This window comes from Typopeltis vanoorti, chromosome 11, assembly GCF_054136105.1.
Source record: "Typopeltis vanoorti isolate ZY-2024b chromosome 11, IOZ_Tvanoo_1.0, whole genome shotgun sequence".
NCBI lineage: Eukaryota > Metazoa > Arthropoda > Arachnida > Uropygi > Thelyphonidae > Typopeltis > Typopeltis vanoorti.
Genome location: NC_143559.1, coordinates 58,973,333 through 58,993,687, shown reverse-complemented (window position 1 = coordinate 58,993,687; position 20,355 = coordinate 58,973,333). Strand labels below are relative to the sequence as shown.

Sequence of the window (20,355 nt, the reverse complement as noted above, 5' to 3'; positions counted from 1 at the left end):
GTTTCAAACAGAGAGCTGTGACTGACTTTTGTGTTAAACATGGCAAAAGTTTTACTGAAACGCATTGAATGCTTCAAAATGAATCAATATCTGTTGTAATAAATTTGGTATGAAAATCAGCAATAAGAAGATAAAGACAATGAAAATAGACAGAAACTGTGAAAATATCAACTACATTGTGAATGGAGAACTTATAGAACAAGTAGAGCTTTTGGTGATATTTCGAAAAGGAGAATGAAGATACAGCAGATTCTCATTACAGTAATCTTGCTCACTCTAAAAACCACAAAAGAATTCCTAACCATAGACCTATAGGTGCAATGCTAAAGAAAATTCACTATAGCATATCATCCACTAAAACAAATGATTCCTGTAATCCCTGTGTGTTTGTTATAGTGAAAATCACCTGCACACGGAAATTATATTAATTGGTAAATTGACACAATATGATGGAAGGAATGGAATTTAAATTTTATTTAAAAACAAAGTAATATTTTAATTCTGCAATATATCCAATCTTACACTTGGAATCATTTTTGAATGATTATTCCAAAGTGTAGAAAGTTCTGGTTATCCAGATTATTCCATCTACTAAAGAGAAGTATTTAATATGGAAGAATTATTTTTAACAAAATATATATTATGTGACACTGCATTGTATTTGCACTATTATAATTCAACTTACCTGTGTATAGCTTGGCCTCCAACTGGAAGAACATGACATGCATTGAGAATTGGAACGCCTTCATATATGTAATAAAGTTAAGATATTGCATATGAATTAATTATTAATACTTTGTAACCCAGAAAAGAAACTTTGTTTATGACAGTTACCATAATGAAGCATGTTGTGCTCTTGCTGTCTGAAATTAGTGTGTTTTATGGATTAGTTTGTGTAAATAATATACATACTTCTAATTTAATTGAAATGTATCACAAAAACTAGTAAAGATAACCATGTATTTCCTACACTTCATCATAGAATATCTGTGATTTTATCAAGAGCTGTCATTTTGTGAGGAGAGAGAAAAATTGAAATAAAGAGTGAGAGATCCAATTTCCAGGCAGAAATTATCCTTGTGTTTATGTGTGAATGTTCTCAAGGCTAATGTTGGCTCATTTCTGGGAAAACCGTTATACATTTTGGGCTGTGATTTATGTTTGTCTTTCACACTCTGGTATATAGTGCTTTTGCAAAACTATATTCCATGCCCGTTATAAACCAAGAATAAAGGATTAAATAGAACTTAAGGCCAGAGTTTGTATTCAACATTTGCATGTTTCTTGGCAGTATGATTTACAGACCCCTCCCCCCCCCCCAACACACACAAAAAAAGCATTCGTTTTGTTTTGTTTAGTTTTTGTAAAAATTCATATTTTTATTAATGCAGTTAGGCAGCTAGTACTATCAGCCAAACTAAAAATCAGTTTCGAAAGAAAGAGAATAAACCCCAAAACAAAAGAAGATAGACATATCAAAACTCAATGATAGCTTGACAAGATCTAACTATCAGAGAACATTACAAGAAAAATTAAATAATCTTGCTTTAGATACCGTCTCGTAGTCGTGGGAAAAAGGTAAAGAAATTATTAAAGAAATAGCAACAAAACACCTGGGCTACCAGACAAGAGTAAACAAAGATTGGCTTACACCAGAGATTTTGGACTTATGGGAGAAAAAAAGAATATCCCAAACTAACCTTTCAAAAGAAGATGATGAAGAAAATAGAATATTATACAAAAATTTGAAAAAAGAAATAGACAAAAACTGCAGATTAGCAAAAATCACATATTTAGAAGAAAAAGCAGGAATATGTGAAGAAGCATACAAAAAACATGACTCCAAGACCATTTATGAAATAATTAAAGTGATAACTACAACATACTCATCTAATCTAGTTTCAATATTGCAAAAAAAAAGATGGAACCACAACAAGTAGCCATGAAAAACAATAAAAGAAATATGGACTAATCATTTTAAAGAAACATTTGCAGCTGAAGAAAACATAGATCAAGATGCCTTCAACCCAGAAAAAACTTCTGACACAAAAGATATACTAAATGAAGAAATCCATAGAGCAATTAAAAAAATGAAAAATGATAAAGCATCAGGCATAGACAACATTCAAAAAGAACTTCTAGAAAAAGGGGAAGAAAGCATAGTAAATTACCTAAGGGAACTGTTCAACAAAATACTAAAGAAAGGAAATTTACCAACAGAATGAAGAACAGGCCAGATCATACCCATCCACAAAAAAGGAGATGTCAGATCCTGCACTAACTATAGACCTATCACCCTTCTAAGCCATTGCTATAAAATATAGCATCGAGGGCGCTAGTGGGTCAAGCGCTACGAACGTGCTTTGAAGAGCTCCTGATTCAGATAAGTTTTACTAGGAATAATGAAGTATATATGCGTAATTGTTTAAGTAAGAGCGGCTGTAAACGTTGTACGCTACCGATATTATTAGTGTGGGGGGTTTTTTTTCTTGCTTAAACTAAATACGAAAATGTTAATATTAGACCTAGTAACCTGCAGAGAAAAAAAATGGCGGCTGCATTGTCATTCCATGATTTTAATTTGGATTTCAGTAGGTTCGTTAAGTGTGAGGTCTGTTATATGTATTCCTTCGATTACATAAATGATTTGTGGATGTTTAGTGCGGATGGAAGAAGGGTGTGTGCGAAATGTGACCTGAACGAGGAATTGATGAATGCGAATATGAAGTTGATGACAGAAAGTGCTAGTACCGATTGTGTCGTGAGTGCACGTTTGAAAGAGGATGGCGGGAAAGACAGGCGAAAAAATGTTAAAAAATCAGGAAAAAAGAAAAAGAGCGATTTGACAACCGTAACGGATGTTAAAAGGGATGAAAGTGAGGCGGAAAGAAACGAAATTGAGAGAACGAATGAAAGTAGAAATGGCGTGGTGCAGAAATCGCAAGTAAAAAAAATCGAAAGAATGAATGATAGCGAAAAAAGAATGACTGATGGCGAAAGTTGGACGCATGTTGGAACGAAAGTACTGAACCAAAGAAAGATGAATGACAGTAAAAGTGAGAAGAATGATAGCAAAAGTTGGACGCATGTTAGTCCGAAAGTACGGAAACAAAGAAAGATATGTGAGAGTGAAAGTGAGAAGAATGACAGTGAAAGTTGGACGTATGTTGGACCGAAAGTACGGAAACAAAGAAGGATGAATGAGAGGGAAAGTGAGAAGAGAGGGTCGAGAGTTAGAAAGTTAGAAAGATTTAATGATAGAGTGAATGTGTCGCGAGGTTCAGAAGGTGAATTGGATTGGATGAAGCAAGAAATGAAATGGATGCGGAATGAAATTAAGAGAATGCAGGTCAAAACTATTAAAATAAATCATGATGGCATGAAAGAGTTAAAAAGATGAGCGAGTGGCGTTGTATGGCGACTCCATTATTAAAGGTGTGCTAGAGGATAAAATGCACAAGGTATGTTTTCCAGGCGGTAAAATGAGTAGAGTGATTGAGGCATTGAACATGAGGCGGGAACGAGCAAAAGAGTTAATTGTATTAATTGGTACAAATGATTTGAGAGAGAACAAAGAGCATGTCAAAATGAATGTCAGGAGACTGCTTGGAAAGATAAAGGAGAATAGTGTGACAGGAAGGGTGGTCAGTGTGTTGCCTAGGTATGATTGTGGTGAAATGAGGCGGAGAGCAAGGATTATGAATGATATTCTGGCTGAAATGTGTGAGGAGATGGGAGTACAGTTTGTTAATGTGTGGAATGAGTTTGAGGGACGAAGTGAGCTGTATGGGAGCGATGGACTGCATTTGAGTGGTTATGGTGTGAGTCACTTGGAGAGACTGCTGCTGGAAGGTAGAGAAGTGAATAGAGAGAATGAATCAGATCGAGAGGGGAGTGATGTGGAAGAGCAGGAGAGTAAGACAGGAGAGATTGAAGGAGTGGAAATGAATGTGGAAGTGAGTAGTATGAGTATAGATAATGAGAGAATGGGTGTGCAAGAGGAGCAGGGAAACGGGGAGGCTCATGGTGGACAGGGATACACAGCGTGAGAAAGGTGGATGCTCCAAGAGGAGGTGAGAGAATGTGTAGGCAGGAAAGTAATGGGATGATCAGGGATCAAAGGGAAATGGTCCCAGTCCATCATGGAGAGATCACATCGAGTGAGTGGTATCAGTGGAACTAGCTGTAGATCCAGAAATGAGTTGTTGTGTTTGTATACCAATGCTAGAAGTATAAGAAACAAGGCGGATGAAATGGTTGCACTAATTGCGTCTGTGCACCCAGAGATTGTCGGAATAAGTGAGACATGGTTAGATGAGGATGACATCCTGACAGGAATAGAGATGGAAAGGTATGATGTGTTTCATGAGGATAGAAGGGGTAAAAAGGGAGGGGGAGTGCTATTGATGATAGAGAAAGAGTTATGTCCATACAAGGTAGAGATGCAAGGGGGAAATGGGGCCAGTGGTTTTGAGGCAGTATGGTGTGAGATAGAGGTGAATAGAATCAAATACTTGGTGGGATGTTGTTATAGACCTGGTAATGTGGATGGTGGTGATAGTGAAATGTATAGTCAAATAAGCCAAGCAAATAAGAAAAGGGTGATCATTATGGGTGATTTTAATTATGGCAATATAGACTGGAATGAAGAGATAGCAACTGGAAGTAAAGAAAATGAGTTTCTTGAGTTTTTGAGCGATAACTACCTCAGACAGTATGTAACAGAGGGCACAAGAGGATTAAGGGTCTTGGATTTGGTCATCTCATCGGAGGATGTAATTATCAATGAGGTATCAAATCATCCACCAATTGGCGTAAGTGACCATGAGGTGATTACTTGGGTGGTTGCCAGCAGTGCAAGGACCCCTGTGAAAAAAGGGTATATGTGAAACTACGCGGGGAGTGATTATGAATAGCTCAGGAGACAGCTTGCAGGTGTAGCATGGAATGAGGAGTTAGCTGGAAAAGAGATCAATGCAGCTTGGGGGATTTTCAAAAAATATTTAGTGGATGCAATGTCTAAATGTATACCACGGGTGAGAAGGTTAAATAAGTTAGGTGTGAGATGGATGAATAAAGAGATTAAGCATGCAATACAGAGAAAAAGGGCATTGTGGAGGCAGCATAAGAGAAGTGGAAGTAACCAATTTCATGAGTTCTACAAAGACCAGGCAAGGAGAGTGACTTGGTTGGTGAGAGTAGCTGAAGAGAGGTATGAACAGCAGTTAGCTAATGAAGCTAAAAAGAATCCTAGGGAGTTCTTTCGATATGTAGCCAGCAAAAGAAAGAATGATTATGGAAGGATGACATTGATTGGAGGAAATGGTATAAAGACAGCTGTTGCAGAATGTGTGGTGGAGATACTTAATGAGCAGTTCATAAAGATCTTTCAATCTTGTGAATGTGACTTCATGGAGAGATTAAGAGCAGTTGATGATGGGGAGGAGAGACTGACTGTAAGTGAGCAAGAGGTGTTTGGGGAGTTGAGTAAACTAGATGTAAATAAGGCTGTGGGACTTGATAATATATCACTGCGTATTCTGAAGGAATGTGCCAGAGAGTTGACACCTGCCTTGACATATTTTTTTAATAAGAGTCTTGCACTTGGTCAAGTCCCTAAAGAGTGGAAGGAGGGCAAGATTGTGCCTTTTCATAAAGGAGGTGATCGAACTCAAGCATCAAACTATAGGCCTATCTGTGTGTCAGGTGTTGTGGTTAAGTTGTTGGAGAAGCTTGTGAGAACTAGGATCCAGAGTTGGGTTGACAACAATGGTATAATCTTTGATGGACAGCATGGATTTGCTAAAGGGAGGTCGTGTTTTAGTAATCTACTTACTTATTACAATAAAGTGACTGCTTCCTTGGACAGAGGAGAAGGATACACAGTAATATACTTGGATTTCGCAAAAGCTTTTGATAGAGTGCCTCATGATAAGTTGACAGTCAAACTAGAGCAGATGGGATTGGATATTAGATTAGTGCATTGGATTGGAGACTGGCTATCTGATAGGTATCAACAAGTTGTGTATGGGGGTGCAATATCCAGGAAAAGGAAAGTCACTAGTGGAGTGCCTCAGGGATCTGTTTTAGGGCCATTACTATTTAACTTGTATATTAATGATATTGGCGAAGATTTGGATGGAGATATTCAGTTGTTTGCAGATGATGCAAAGTTGGGACGAACCATAAAGAGTAGTGAAGATGTTGTGGCCTTGCAAGAAGACTTGAATAAATTAAGTGATTGGGCAAGCAAATGGGGATGTGAGTTCAATGTTGCAAAATGTAAGGTTTTAAAATTTGGAAAACAAAGATGGGATGCAGAATTTATGCTTGGTGAAAATATATTGTTGGAAGTAGAGGAAATAAGAGATCTGGGAGTGATAGTGGATAAGGATCTAAAATTTAGGGGTCACATCGCCAAAATTGTGAAGACAACACAAAGACTTCTGGGAATGATGAGGAGGACACTGACGTGTAGAAGTAGGGAGATTCTTGTTCCATTGTATAAGGCTTTGATTAGGCCACACATGGACTATTGTGCCCAGATTTGGTCACCTGGTTTTCAGAAGGATGAAGAGATGTTGGAAAGGGTCCAAAGGCGACTGACTAAGGTAGTTTCTGACCTCTGGAATGTCGAGTATGAGGAAAGAATGAAAAGATGTAATTTGCAGAGACTAGTGGAGAGAAGGAAGAGGGGAGATATGATAGAGACCTACAAGTTGGTAAGAGGTTGCTATAGGATCAATGGTGGAGAAGTTCTACAGCGAATAGAGGGAGATCAGGGGAGAACCAGAGGTCATCCCTGGAAACTGTATAAAGAGGGTGTGAGTAGGGGAGTGAGAGGCAGGTTTTTTTCGTGCAGAGTTGTGAATGATTGGAATGCCTTGCCTGAGAGTGTGGTGTCTGCAAGGAGTTTGAATGTGTTTAAGACCCGGTATGATGAGATGTGTGTGAGATAAAAGGACCTCCTAGATGAGTCTTTGACTCCATGAGGTCTTGTTTAATAATAATAATAATAATAATAATATTCATTAGGATTCTTCAAAACAGAGTTAAACATTCCTATGAAGAACAGATGAAAGATGAGCCAATGGGATTTAGAAATAGCAGAAGCACAATAGATGCAATTTTCGCATTAAACAGATTAGCAGATCTTATGAGAGACAAAAATAAAAAACTCTACTGCTGTTTTATCGACTTCAAACACGTTTTTGACTCAATAAACAGAAGCAAACTCATTAAAATTCTAGAAAACAGAGGGTTCGACAAATACATATTAAATTGTATCAAGAATTACTTTTCAGAAATGCAAGCAATAGTGAATTACAAAAACATAGAAACAGATCAAATAGCAATTAAAAAAGGAGTTATGCAAGGCTGCCCATTGTCACCATATTTATTCAACCTGAACCAAAAAGTAGTAGTAGACTACAGATGTGTGAAGGCATAACTATAAATGGAAGAAATATAACACATTTAAATCATGCTGATGACATAGTTATCACTACAGACAGTCAAGAAAAACTAGAAAATATCCTGACCAAGCTGCATCAAACAAATAACAAATACGATATGAAAATCAATTTTAGGAAAGCAATCCAAATGAAAACAGGAAACAATAATATAGAACAGTAAAGCAGTTCAATTACCTAGGATCAGTGATCAATGAAGATCTAGACCAGTGTTTCTCAAAGTGTGGTACGCATACCCCCCGGGGGGGGGGGGTACACGAAAGGTCGTTAGGGGGTACGTAGCAATTTTCGGCTATGCATAATTAAAGGAGTCATTATATTTTTCAACAAACAGTGCAATAAGAGACAACCAGGATAAAAACAGCACTAACTAACGAATCACAACAGAAACTGCTGTATAGACCAATCCAAACCATATGTTGCCGGTGGAACACATGGTTTTGCTTGACACCACCCCGTCGTTAACGTGTTAAAACTAAGAAATATATAGTGAATGTGTTTCAGATATTATGGAATTCGGTTTGAAGGGAATTAGCATTTCAACTCAACTGTTGAAATGCTAATTTGTCTTTGGTTCACGCGATCTTTTGTTAATACCGCACCAATCATATGCAGTTCTCTGCTGCTCTATGTATCTCAAGTCTTGTAAATTACTGGTAATTTTTGCTTGAAATAATGGGAAAGAAGATGGCGCTATTTGGGTAGATGACGTTGACAATGCACATAAAGAAACTGTTCTCGTTGCCAAAAATAGTGATAGCGAGTAGGAGCTTGTTGGTAAGTTGCACCATTTTCCGTTTTTTTTCTGAAAACATTAGTTTCCGAAAATCCCTGCACATATCTCGCAACACGATTTTTTAGCTTTAATTTCGGGAAAAAAGTTAGTTATATTCGAGTAGATATGGTATTTTTTTTAGCTTTCAAATCCTTACGTATGGATTATTGGTTAAAGATTGGATTTATAAAACCCCCAAAAGAGAGCAATATAGCAAATACAAGTAGCTGTAAGCAACAAGAAAACGTTGATATTTCATCTGGATGGATCAAATGAAATTGATAAAAGTGTGTCGTCTGACATCTCTAGAGAACCAACTAGGAAGAGGATGAAAACTCTTCGTAAGTATGATATGAATTACTTGAAATGTGGATTTTCATGGACGGGAAATGAAGAGGAACCTATTCCAAATTTTGTTCTATTAAAAATAAATCATATTTTTTGTTTACATGAACATATAAATTCAAATAAAATAGATATTTAATTTTTAATTAATATTTTAAATTAATTAATTAGGGGATACTTGGTAACAATGAAAATTTAAGAAGGGGTATGCAGATAACACAGAATCAATAATGGATGGATAATAATAGGCAGACTACAAAAAATTGGAACAAAAGATTAAGCAAAGAACTCAAATTAAAGATATATAAAATAATGATAATTCCCATAGTACTCTATGGCTCACAATGCTAGATCTTAAGGAAAAAAGAAACGGATAAACTCAATACTTTTGAAATGAAATGCCGAAGAAAAATCAATAGAACAAACTGGGCATAAAGAAAAACAAATGAAAAAGTCTGAGAATTTAACTTTAAAGACAATAATTACAGCACTAAAAAAGAGCCAACTAAGTTGGTTTGGACATGTTTCTAGAATGAACCCAGAAAGACTACCAAACATACTATTAAATGGTAGAATTGAAGGACAGCCCAGCAGAGGAAGACCAAGAAAGAAATGGATTGACAACATTAAAGAAAGTACCCACTTAAATTCCATAATAGAAATTCATAAAAAATTCATCTTTGAAGAACTCAATGAGCAGAAGAGAAGAAGAAGAAGAAGAAGAGTTAGGCAGCCTGTAGCCCTGTAAAAATGGTATTTTCATCTAAAACACAAGGCCACCTGAAAAAAGACTGTTCTAAGTTTGATTCTAGTTGACAACTGGAGGAATTTTTTCTAAGTCTTTCTTCAATCAGTTCCCAAGTTAGTTAATCTGAGAAGAGGGCAAGTGGGTTTTACATTCTATAAACTCAAGAAAACTGACCATAGAACTCACACTGTTTCAGACAATAATATATAGTCTTGTCAGGATTGAGACCATAGGAGTGAGGCAGCTGTTGGCCACCATCACCTCGTACTTCCTAACCCTAACACTATATACAAGAGGAGGGGGTCTGAAAGTTCTGATAAACACCAAGAACAAAATGATATTAAAGCAACTGATATAACAACAAGAACATATTAGTAGCAGAGATATGAAGGTAGCTTATTTTTTATGTTCTTATATCCTCATATGTTCTTTCTTGTGGTTATATGAGTTGCTTCAATATCATTTTTGTTCTAGGTATTTATCAGAACTTTCCAGACCTCCTCTTGTATATATATATATATCAATACAGTTTTTCTAGGACAAATTATGGGATTTATTGATGTCAGATACTTGAAAGGCCTACACATCTGCCATGAGTAATGTTGCCAAGTTACACTTTCTCCCATATTTTATATGATCATCTTGGCATGCCCAGAGCATGAGATGATACTGGTACTTTTATCTTGATAAGGTATTTTCCATCAAGAATGGGGAATCTTATGCACAACTCAGGATCTACCTAAATTAGTTAGTTTGTATGCCACATTCTGGTGATATTTATAGAAAGCTGCTAAACATGCACTGTGTGATTGTGCCTATGAACAGCAGGGAATGAACTGAATATATTGCCATGGTCATCTTGATATGGTTTTCTTCATTCTCTTCTAAGCATAAAGACAATGTCGGCCTATTTGGTATTATTACAACTAAATAGGCAAGCTTCATACTTCTGCTATTAGTTTCAACATTTAAAGGAACATCTTTTAAATGTAGTAGCTCTATTTACAGGAGGCACATGACATAAATAACCAACTCTTTTCTATGTTATGTAGATGATTACAATACCTATGACACTAAGCAACATTATCTACACTAAGCTGAACCCTCCTAAGAGCCAAAAACTGAGAATACTCCCACTATGAGATCAAAGATAAAGCTGTCTGAAGTTTTTCCACTTGGTTATACTATAAATTAAAGGTACCCAAGAAATTATATACTTGGTTTACTTTATCCAAGTGTAAGCAAAAAAAGTTTGCATCTGAAGTAACTTCACGTCACTTGCCTTGGTATCCCATAATGCAAGCAAAGCACATATCCTTATGGACATATATAATGCTATGCATTATGGGAAGGGTCACCACCCAGACTGGTTTCGACCTTTATTGAGGTCTCATCAGTGGGAGCCAGACCCAGAAGTGATACCAAAGTTGAAGTAATGCAGAAGTCATATTTTCATCTACGAGTAGCCAAAAAGGTGTCCCACCTTATTACTAAAATACTCTGGATTGGAGTTAGATGTTGAAAGTTTTTCCATAATGCACAGCATTATATATGTCCGTAAGGATATGTGCCTTGTATTATGGGATACCAAGGCAAGTGATGTGAAGTCATTAGCTTCTATGTACGAGTTGCCCAGTCCTGATGTTAGTTCAGGTGCAAACTTTGTTTGCTTACACTTGGATAAAGGATTAACCCAAGTATATAATTTCTTGGTATCTTTAATTTACAAAGATAAAGCTGTTCTCTCCATTTGAAATTTTTTTTTTTGTTTGTTTGTTTTTAATGTGCAAAAACCAAGATGGAAAAACCTTACTGCAAGTGGAAACAAATCCATGAAATAATCAAGTGTTGCTTCCAAAAGCAAGCTGATAAAATAGACAGTCAAATTTGTTAGTCTGGTGTTATTTGTGAAGTGTAAAAGCATCCCTTCTATATATGTCACTGCAAGACATACCAGATGTTTGGAATGAGCAAGATAACCTATTAATACCACTGAATACCATGCAAAGTGACATCATCCTTGTATTTTTGGGAAACCTTAAATTCTAGAAATAACAAGATGCACACACTTTAGTCTATTCTTTAAGTGTTCTGACCAAGTAGGCATGTTGTTAATCAATTAATTTGTTTTTAAGTGGACACTTTAGGCTAGATCAGATTCAATGTTTGTATATGTATTCTAGTCATTTAACATCACTGACATTCTTAGGTTATATTTAGAATTTAAAATTGTTGTGGTATTACCTGTGGCTGTTGTTGCAGTCAACAGCAGAGAAGCTAAAACTTTTCTCAAGTACAGAGGACTCAGTAGGGAAAAGTGTATGATAAGTTTCTTTTTAGGTCAAATAAGAGTGGTGCATATCCTTTTTTTTTTTAAACATGAGAGCATGTAAATACACCCCCCCCTCCCGCTTTGTATCTGAGTTTATCCTGCCAACCTTAAGCATCACAATTTTTTTCCCCTTGCTAATGAAATTGAATGCAACTAAACAAAGTGTTGAAGTGAACTTCCATAAACTAAATGTAACATATGAACTAGCCAACTTAATGAGATCTGTACTTCAGCTGACTAAAGTTCCCCATTCACCATGAAAATATTTTAAGAGAAATAAGGTGCCACCATCATATCCTTCTTTACTTTGGACAGACTAGACATTCATATAAATTATAAGAGAACCGTGGTGGTATCACTCATACCAAAGGAATCCCTTTCCACTGCTGATCACCCCCTCCCCCCCAGTAATTACTTCAGGTATTCAGAGAACATCCTTATGTTTAGTTTTTAGGATATCTTTATCATCTGTGATTTCTTTAGCAGTACTCTTTCCTCTATTTCAAAGCATTTCAAACTGGCAATAAAAATGTTCAACATGAAACAGATTTTAGTTATCATTTGATTTTTGTCAATCCTTGAGTTTTGTACTTATCCACTGACAAAGTTCCAAATAGACATGTTTAGGAGCATGTCTAGAGAGCACACACCCAACAATATATTATTTATACTATAAAATACAACACATGGATGCCAATTGAGGATCACATTTATTTATTATAGATGTTCAGTACTAGAGCAATTCTAGTGCTCAGAGCAGTCACTGCTTCTAAGTCACATGTGGCTATCAGATGTGATCAAAAGTTTTGTTTTTGATAACATAGTCATCTGAATGCATTAGCTTGGCAAAAAGATTTGTAATGAGGGATTCATTTCTTTTTTAATAATATAGCTTCCATCCATGAAAGGTTTTCTGTAAACCTATAGTACATTTGTACTGTGGGCGGTCTAAGAATTTTTTTCTATCTTTATTAATTGTATAATTTTTGGTATTTTTTTATTTATTTTTTACATAATCTGGAAATCCTGCTCTGGAAACTGAACATGAAGCTTTTTCAAGCCACTTCAGGCTGCAGGTATACTAACCACTTGGCTAATCAGGCTGACTAATAATTGAAATTTTTATAAAGTAGGAGGAGGGGAATAAACTAAAAACATCTCTCTCTCTTTTCAGCCATTTTCTGTCCACTGCTGGACGAAGGCCTCCTCCAGTTCTTTCCACCTTTCTCTGTTCTTGGCAATGGTTGACCAATTGTCCCCAACAAAATTTGATAATTCATCACTCCACCTTCTTTTAAGACATCCTCGTTTCCCTTTTTTAGGAATCCAGTTCGTTAGTATGGTGGTCTATTGCTCATCGTCTCTTCTGGATAGATGCCTGGCCCATTTCCATTTTAGTCGCTTGTAGTGAAGAATGATGTCAGTGATGCGAGTCTGGCTTCTTATCCAGGTGTTTCACCTCTTATATTTTAATGTGATGCCTAGCATCAACCTCTCCATTTTTCTTTGATTTGTTATTAATTTATTTGCCAGTGTTTTTGTAAGCGACCAAGTTTCACAACCATATGAGATGACTGGAAGTATACACTGGTTAAATGTCTTCCCTTTTTAAATAGAGTGGGACATCATTTTTTTGAAAAATGCTTTTCAGTTTTCTGAATGCACTCCAAGCAAGTTGAACTCTCCTATTTATTTTCTTTTGGAGTCCACAGTTTAGATCAATGAGATGACCTAAGTATGTATATGAAGAGACTCTTTCCAAGAAATTGTTTTCTATTATTATGTTTTTTGGTGTTACAAAATGAGTAAACATGATTATAGTTTTTTCTCTGTTTATCTTTAGACTGACTTTTCTACTTTCATGATATAAGTCTTCTATCATTATATTAAGGTCTCCTGGAGTGTTTGCAAAAATTATGATATCATCTGCATATCTTAGGTGTGTTAAGTTTCTGTTATTAATTTTTATACCAAGGTTTATCCAGTTTATATATTGTTAAATATTTCTTGAAGGACTGCTGTAAAGATTTTGGGTGATAGAGAGTCTCCTTGTCAGACACCATTTTCAATTGATATTTTATTGCTACTTGTATGAAGAGTTGGATCGTTCATGTTGCAGTGAGGTATGTTGCCTGGAGGAGGTCCATATATTCTCCAGGAACTCCCTGATTCTGGAGTGCTTTGATTATTGCATTAGTTTTGATGGAATCAAATGCTTTCTCATAATCAATGAAGGCTAAACAGAAGCAATTGGTTTTCTTCTGCATTTTCTATTATTTGTTTTACTGCATGAATATGATCAATGGCAGAAGCAATGGAGAGGTCATATTTACCTATACGAGTTGCCAAAAGGTGTAACACCTTATTATTAAATTATTCTAGATTTAGAGAAAGATTATGTTTTCTTAGTATGTTCATATTTTTATTGTTTTCAATTGTTTCTTTTATTTTTTTAGTATCATAAGATCTTATTTCATTTCTCATCTTTTTCCTTATTGTTTTGCATAGTTCTGCATATTATATTTTAGAAATTAAGTTTTTGTCTTGTTTCATATTTTGTCTCTTTTTTAGTTGTAAGGTTTCCTCCCCTTTGGTCTTTTTGTTGCTTTTGAAATCATTGGCTGCTGAGATTATTACTTCTGTTAGGTTTCTGCTTATTTTATTTATGTCTTCTTCTTCAAATATATTTATTAAGTCTAGTTTTTGATTGAGTTTTTCTTTGTAATCCTTCTTCTTGTTTGTTTTTGATTGAGTTTTTCTTCGTAATCCTTCTTCTTTGTTTTTGACAGGTTTTAAGTCAAAACCTCTTGATTTTTTGTTGTTTAGCCATTTTATTCTTTCCAATTTGGGGTTTATTTTAATTTTGGCTCTGACCAGTCTGTGGTCACTTCCTGTTTTTACTTGATTTAGTACTGAGATATCTTAAAATATTTCTTTATTATTACACAGTATATTTCATTTTTTATTTCTCTGTTTGGACTTCTCCATGTCCATTTTCTTTTGAGGGCTTTCTTAAAAAATGTATTCATAATATACTACAAACATATAACACAGAAATTTAACTTGTGGACATTTTTAAATAAAATATCATTTAAGTCGCAAGCTATTATTCCTATCCCTCTTGTCCGTCCTAAGAAGGGTTGAGTCCCCTCCTAATGAGGGGGGGTTACTGGCATATTAATGCAGCTGGTTCACCATTCCTCTGCTGCATCCCCTAAGGGCAATAGCTTGAATCAGTAAAAACCAAATTCAAACCAAAGCATTCAATAATTAAAGGCAATTCATAATTTACAAAGTAGGCTTAAAAACTAAGAAGGATATTGGAAGTACCACTGTTTCAGTATAACCAGAATCTAATACCACAGCTGAAGATATTCCTAATGTGAACAGTGCCATTAAATGTGAAGGAACAAACAGCAATGATGGAACCTAGAATGGAAAAGTAAATACAAAATTCTAAACTTACAAAGCTAAAAACTGCAATATTACAGTAATGTTATGTTATTGAGAAATGACATGAATATTCTACTGTACACACATACACACAATAAAAATGGCAAGAAAAGAAAATAATTATTTGCATTATTATTTTAATAAAATAATAAATCTATTTACAATTAACTGGCACAACCTAAAGATAACTGAGCAGCTGGAAGAAAACCTAATATCGAGTTAGGCTAATTTGGATAAAACAGTATTGAAGTGACAAGGAAAAACTTCACCACTTCTGTGTGTGACCAGCTAAATCATCTTTAGTTAAAAAGGCCTTAAGAACTTTCCTCTCATACTATTATAGAAATAAATCTCAGATCTTTCCAGTCAGAGAACCACTTTACTATGGATGAATCTGCTATGTTATGCACAACTCAGGAATAGCTTTAAAACTCAAAATCCTAATTAATATATATTTAAACACAATATATCATCATCATCAAATTCCTGATATGTGCTGGGGGGGGATGTACAGACACAATACACACACACACACACACACACACACACACACACACACACACACACACACACACACACACACACACACACACACACACACACACACACAATAAAATGGCAAGAAAGAGAAAATAATTATTTGCATTATTATTTTAATAAGTAAATGGTATAAAAATTAAAGAAAAATGAAGTATACAAAAGATAAACAGAACTCTGCAGATGTAAATAAGAATATTAGAAATGCAAATACAAAAAATTATAATATATATATATATAATATGCTGCACAGTGTTAAACTGCAATATAATTAATGCATATTACAAATTTTAGTAGGTGGAGGGTAGAAGGACAGATGATTAACTAATCTGTGACTAATGTCTATATTCACTGCATAAATCTAGGCATTGAAATGTCAAGTTTGTAGCTCAGTTTTCTAGTTCATTAATTACAGATCTACCTAATGATTTGGTAGCTTATTTTCGAATAGCAATAAATAGAAAACATTTACAATTTGTCAATGTTACTGGGGCAATGCTGCTAAATAGTTATTCAGTATATGCCAGCTGAAAGGCTGAAAAAAAAAGAAAGATTTTCATTCTACTGACACAAGACTAAAGCCTTAAAATGATATCTCCACAGTAAGCCAATATCTTTACCTTCAAAGAAGAATAGTCTTTATCTGAAAATTGTAATACTTTCAGTCCTTCCAAAATTACTCATAAATAGTTATTCAGTATATGCCAGCTGAAAGGCTGAAAAAAAAAGAAAGATTTTCATTCTACTGACACAAGACTAAAGCCTTAAAATGATATCTCCACAGTAAGCCAATATCTTTACCTTCAAAGAAGAATAGTCTTTATCTGAAAATTGTAATACTTTCAGTCCTTCCAAAATTACTCATTCACTGAAATCAAACATGAACAAAATATGCAAACCCTGACTTTGCCTAGCACTAGATCCACATTAACAGTGGCTGGAAATATCTGCAATCATCTCCTCATTACATGCATCATTCCCTCTAAATGAGTGTATATGCCAGTGTATAGTAAATCCAGACTACTTTAATTCAGAAATGGGACAATGATCAAGAAATAGGTTTTTTTTTATTTTTTTTATTGCTCTTTTTGTTTTATTAATATAATTTATTTCAAAATCTTCATTAATAATATTTATCCCAAATTTTTTAATTTATCATCATCAAACCAAACCCCTATAATCTAAACAGTAGTAGGTCTCACTCAATGAGCAACACATCTATTACACTAAACGTTAAACTTATTCAAGCTCCTGTTCACAGCACATTCTGGTTGCATTCCACAACTATTGTCCATTGTAAAAAATCTACCCCCCCCCGCTACACTTTTATATAACTTCCAGGGATGACCACTTGGTTTCCTCCCCTAATCTTTGCTCTATGTATAATTCCTTTCATATTAATCCCACAAAATCCTCTAACTAACTGTCATATCCTATCTTTGATGAGTTCTTGACTCTCTGGAGGTCTCAGATAATAATATCACCTCTTTTCTGCATATCCAAAATTTCCAATTTATATTTCCTCAACCACTTTTCATAACCGACATTTCCAGAGTCCTGATATTGCCACTACCTTAGTCACTTGTCTTTAGATTCCTCTCCAGAATTTCCACAATTAAAACTAAGTGACAAACTATTGCATAGTAGTCCACGTGTGGTCCGACAAATGCTGTATATATTGGCATCTCCTTACAATTATCTTGCTGTATACAATCATCTCCTTATCTCTGCTAGTGTGCTCTTTATCACAGCAATATGCAAATGTAGTCTTTGACTAAGATTACACAGCGATGTGCATTCTGAACTTCAGACACCAATTAATTATTGTCCTTAGATCTAGGGCCTCACCACATCCTAAATGACAGCAAGTGAAAAATGAGTACATCCTGATTAATTCAAAGGCTCAAGGGACCATAAACAATAACTTCAAATGAAACAAACATTTTAATAATGTTACCATGTTGATTTTGCCAGGTAATTTTCACTCATTGAAATGGAGTTTTTGGACTTCAGGGGCAAAACAACACACTGCACAAATCAAAAATGCAATAAATAAAGCAGATGATTAACTAAATAACAAATGAAAACTTTGTTGTGTTATATACTGCATATATCCTCCTTAGAGAGAATACAGCTAGAATAGTGATTTTGTAATTTACTCTGATCTTCAATTAAGGAAATATAATACACTTTTGCATAAGGGATGACTCAGACAGATTTAAATGTAAGCATTTTGGGAGTGTTGGTGGATAGGGAGTTGAAGTTTAGGGGGCACATTGCAAAAGTAACTAAAACAGCTCACCAAATCACTTGGCTTCTGAAAAATACTTTAACATGCAGAGACGAACAAGTTGTTGTTCCTCTGTATCGAGCCTTGATAAGACCCCATCTGGACTTCTGTGCCCAGCTATGGGCACCAGGGTTTCTTCGTGATGGGGAAGAAGTGGAGAGGGTCCAGAGACGAGTGACCAAGATGATAGCAGGTCTGTGGAATGAACCTTATGAGAATAGGTTGAAGATTTGTGGGTTGCAGGAATTGGACGATAGGCAAAGGAGGGGTGATATGATTGAGACATTCAAATTACTGAAGGGTTTTTATAAGATTGATCCAGAAGATATTTTTGAAAATATGACTGGTGGTGGGAGGACTAGGGGCCATGCATGGAAGCTGGGCAAGAGCGTGGTTGACAAGGGTGTTAGAGCTAGGTTCTTTACTTGGAGAGTGGTAAATGAGTGGAATAAGCTTCCAGAGTCTGTTGTGGGTGCTACGACCGTGAATGAGTTCAAGGCAAGGTATGATAGATACTGTGTGAATGTTGAATAGTTGTTCTTGACATGATGTTAGGGCCTCCCTCGATGAGTCTGTCGACTCCTTGGAGTTTCCCGGAACAATAATAATAATAATAATAATAATTTTAATTAAAAGTGAAGTTATTGAAAAAGAGCTGAAAATGCTTAATTTTGGCAAAATAAATTGATAGAAATAGGGGATATTATACATTCTTTCTTATTTCATAGCCAAATGTAGAAAATTTCTTGGCTGAAATGAAACTTTTTAGACTTTTTTTTTTTTCAATAATTACAATTATTCACTAATCGAGATTTCACTTATGAAAAATACAACTCTCTGACAGGATCATTACAATATTAAACAGAGGGGTTTGACCTCAAGGTTTCTCCTGATCTCTGAAGAGAATTAGTAGTTGAAAAAAAAACACTAATAAAGGCAAATATATAGAGAGTCCCTGGGCAAAGCTTGTGTCTTTTATGTAGGTACAAGCCAAGACAACTCTGCTACCCAAGAGTTGAATTCCCATAAGTTCTCTAGTCTATTTTCCAAAACTTCCTAAATTTCTAAACATTCGGCTATGATATAAGGATGGATTTATAATATCCCTTTATTTCTATTAAAAGTGAAGTGTTGATTTCTAATCAACATGTTTAAATGATTTCACAGCACGAGCCTTAAAAGAATTTAAAGTTTATTAATGCGAACTTAGTTAAATTATTACATTAAAGAATAATTAGTATTATCATGAAATTTCCGATATGATCTCAAGGGTACTGCACAGGATACTATGTTAGAACTACATCTTAAGTTTACATTATTCATATCAAAAATTTTTTTTACAAATTAGTCTGTCATTTGTCAAGACTTCATCAGATCTCATATTTCAGTCTTCTAAGACAGCGCTTCCCAAACTGTGGTAAAGTCCGCAGCCCCCTTGGGGGCTGTTACTTTTGTTGAGGGGAACCATGAAATAATGAAAACAAATTTGAAATGTTTTAGGACTAAGCGTACTATGTCAAATGTGTATGTAAGATGCTAAAAATGTAATGTTTGCATTTGCTTTTTGCAATATTCCCTGTGTGTGTTTTGTATTGAATATAAATACAATAAATATTATAATAATATATGTATGTATTAAGATTTTTTTTTCCAATGGGGGCTGTGAAATATTTCAATTTTTTCAAGGGGCCTTTACATCCATAAGTTTGGGAAGCACCGTTCTAAGGCACCTCTAACTAAATCAATTTTTCTAGATCTTTGTCTGTTTCTTTTTCCTGTCATAATGGATCAAACATTTCACTATCCTTTCCTCTCCTATTCTATGAACATGCCATGTTAAGATGAGTTCTGCCTATCCATTCCTGAATGATACAATGTCGAACTCCTTCCTAATATATCTTATTTTCAATATAGTTCTGCAATTGATGCTATCTATTCACTCCCCCAGGATTTCACAGAACTCTCTCATATCTGTTGTCTCAAGTCTTGAATTTCTAACCCAATTCAAAGATCCAAATGTTGAAATTGGTATGAACACTATTTTGAGTAATTTCTCATCAAATTCCTGACATGTAACCTTAAGGGGTGTAACAGGATGCTATGACAGTACTATGTGAAGAGAATTTCTCTCTCATTCCATATAAATTCATTCAACTAACTTCCCAGAATGCCAGTATGCTCATACTATTGTGTATTTCTATATTTGATTGGATATCTTCACTAAAAATTGTATCTAAATAGCTGGAATATTTACTTGTTTTATTAGTTCTCTGTTGAAAAAACAATGATGTTTTTTCCATGTCCCTGCCTATTCTCACTTGGGTCTTTTTACTGCTGATTTTTTTATAGATGGATATTGAACTTTACTACAATCATATGCAATTCTTCTATCTGACCAGGCCT

General features: G+C 35.1%; 1 protein-coding gene across 1 annotated transcript in view; it reads right to left on the bottom strand.

The window, feature by feature from the left end:
* Arp10 (Actin-related protein 10) overlaps window positions 1-20,355 on the bottom strand; it is a 175,845-nt gene that overhangs the window by 101,527 nt on the left and 53,963 nt on the right. The window contains exons 5-6 of the mRNA XM_090400157.1: window positions 14,994-15,101; window positions 686-753 (exon numbers count right to left, since the gene is read on the bottom strand). Coding sequence (XP_090256283.1) covers window positions 686-753; window positions 14,994-15,101 — 176 coding nt within the window. The remainder of the gene's footprint in view (window positions 1-685; window positions 754-14,993; window positions 15,102-20,355) is intronic.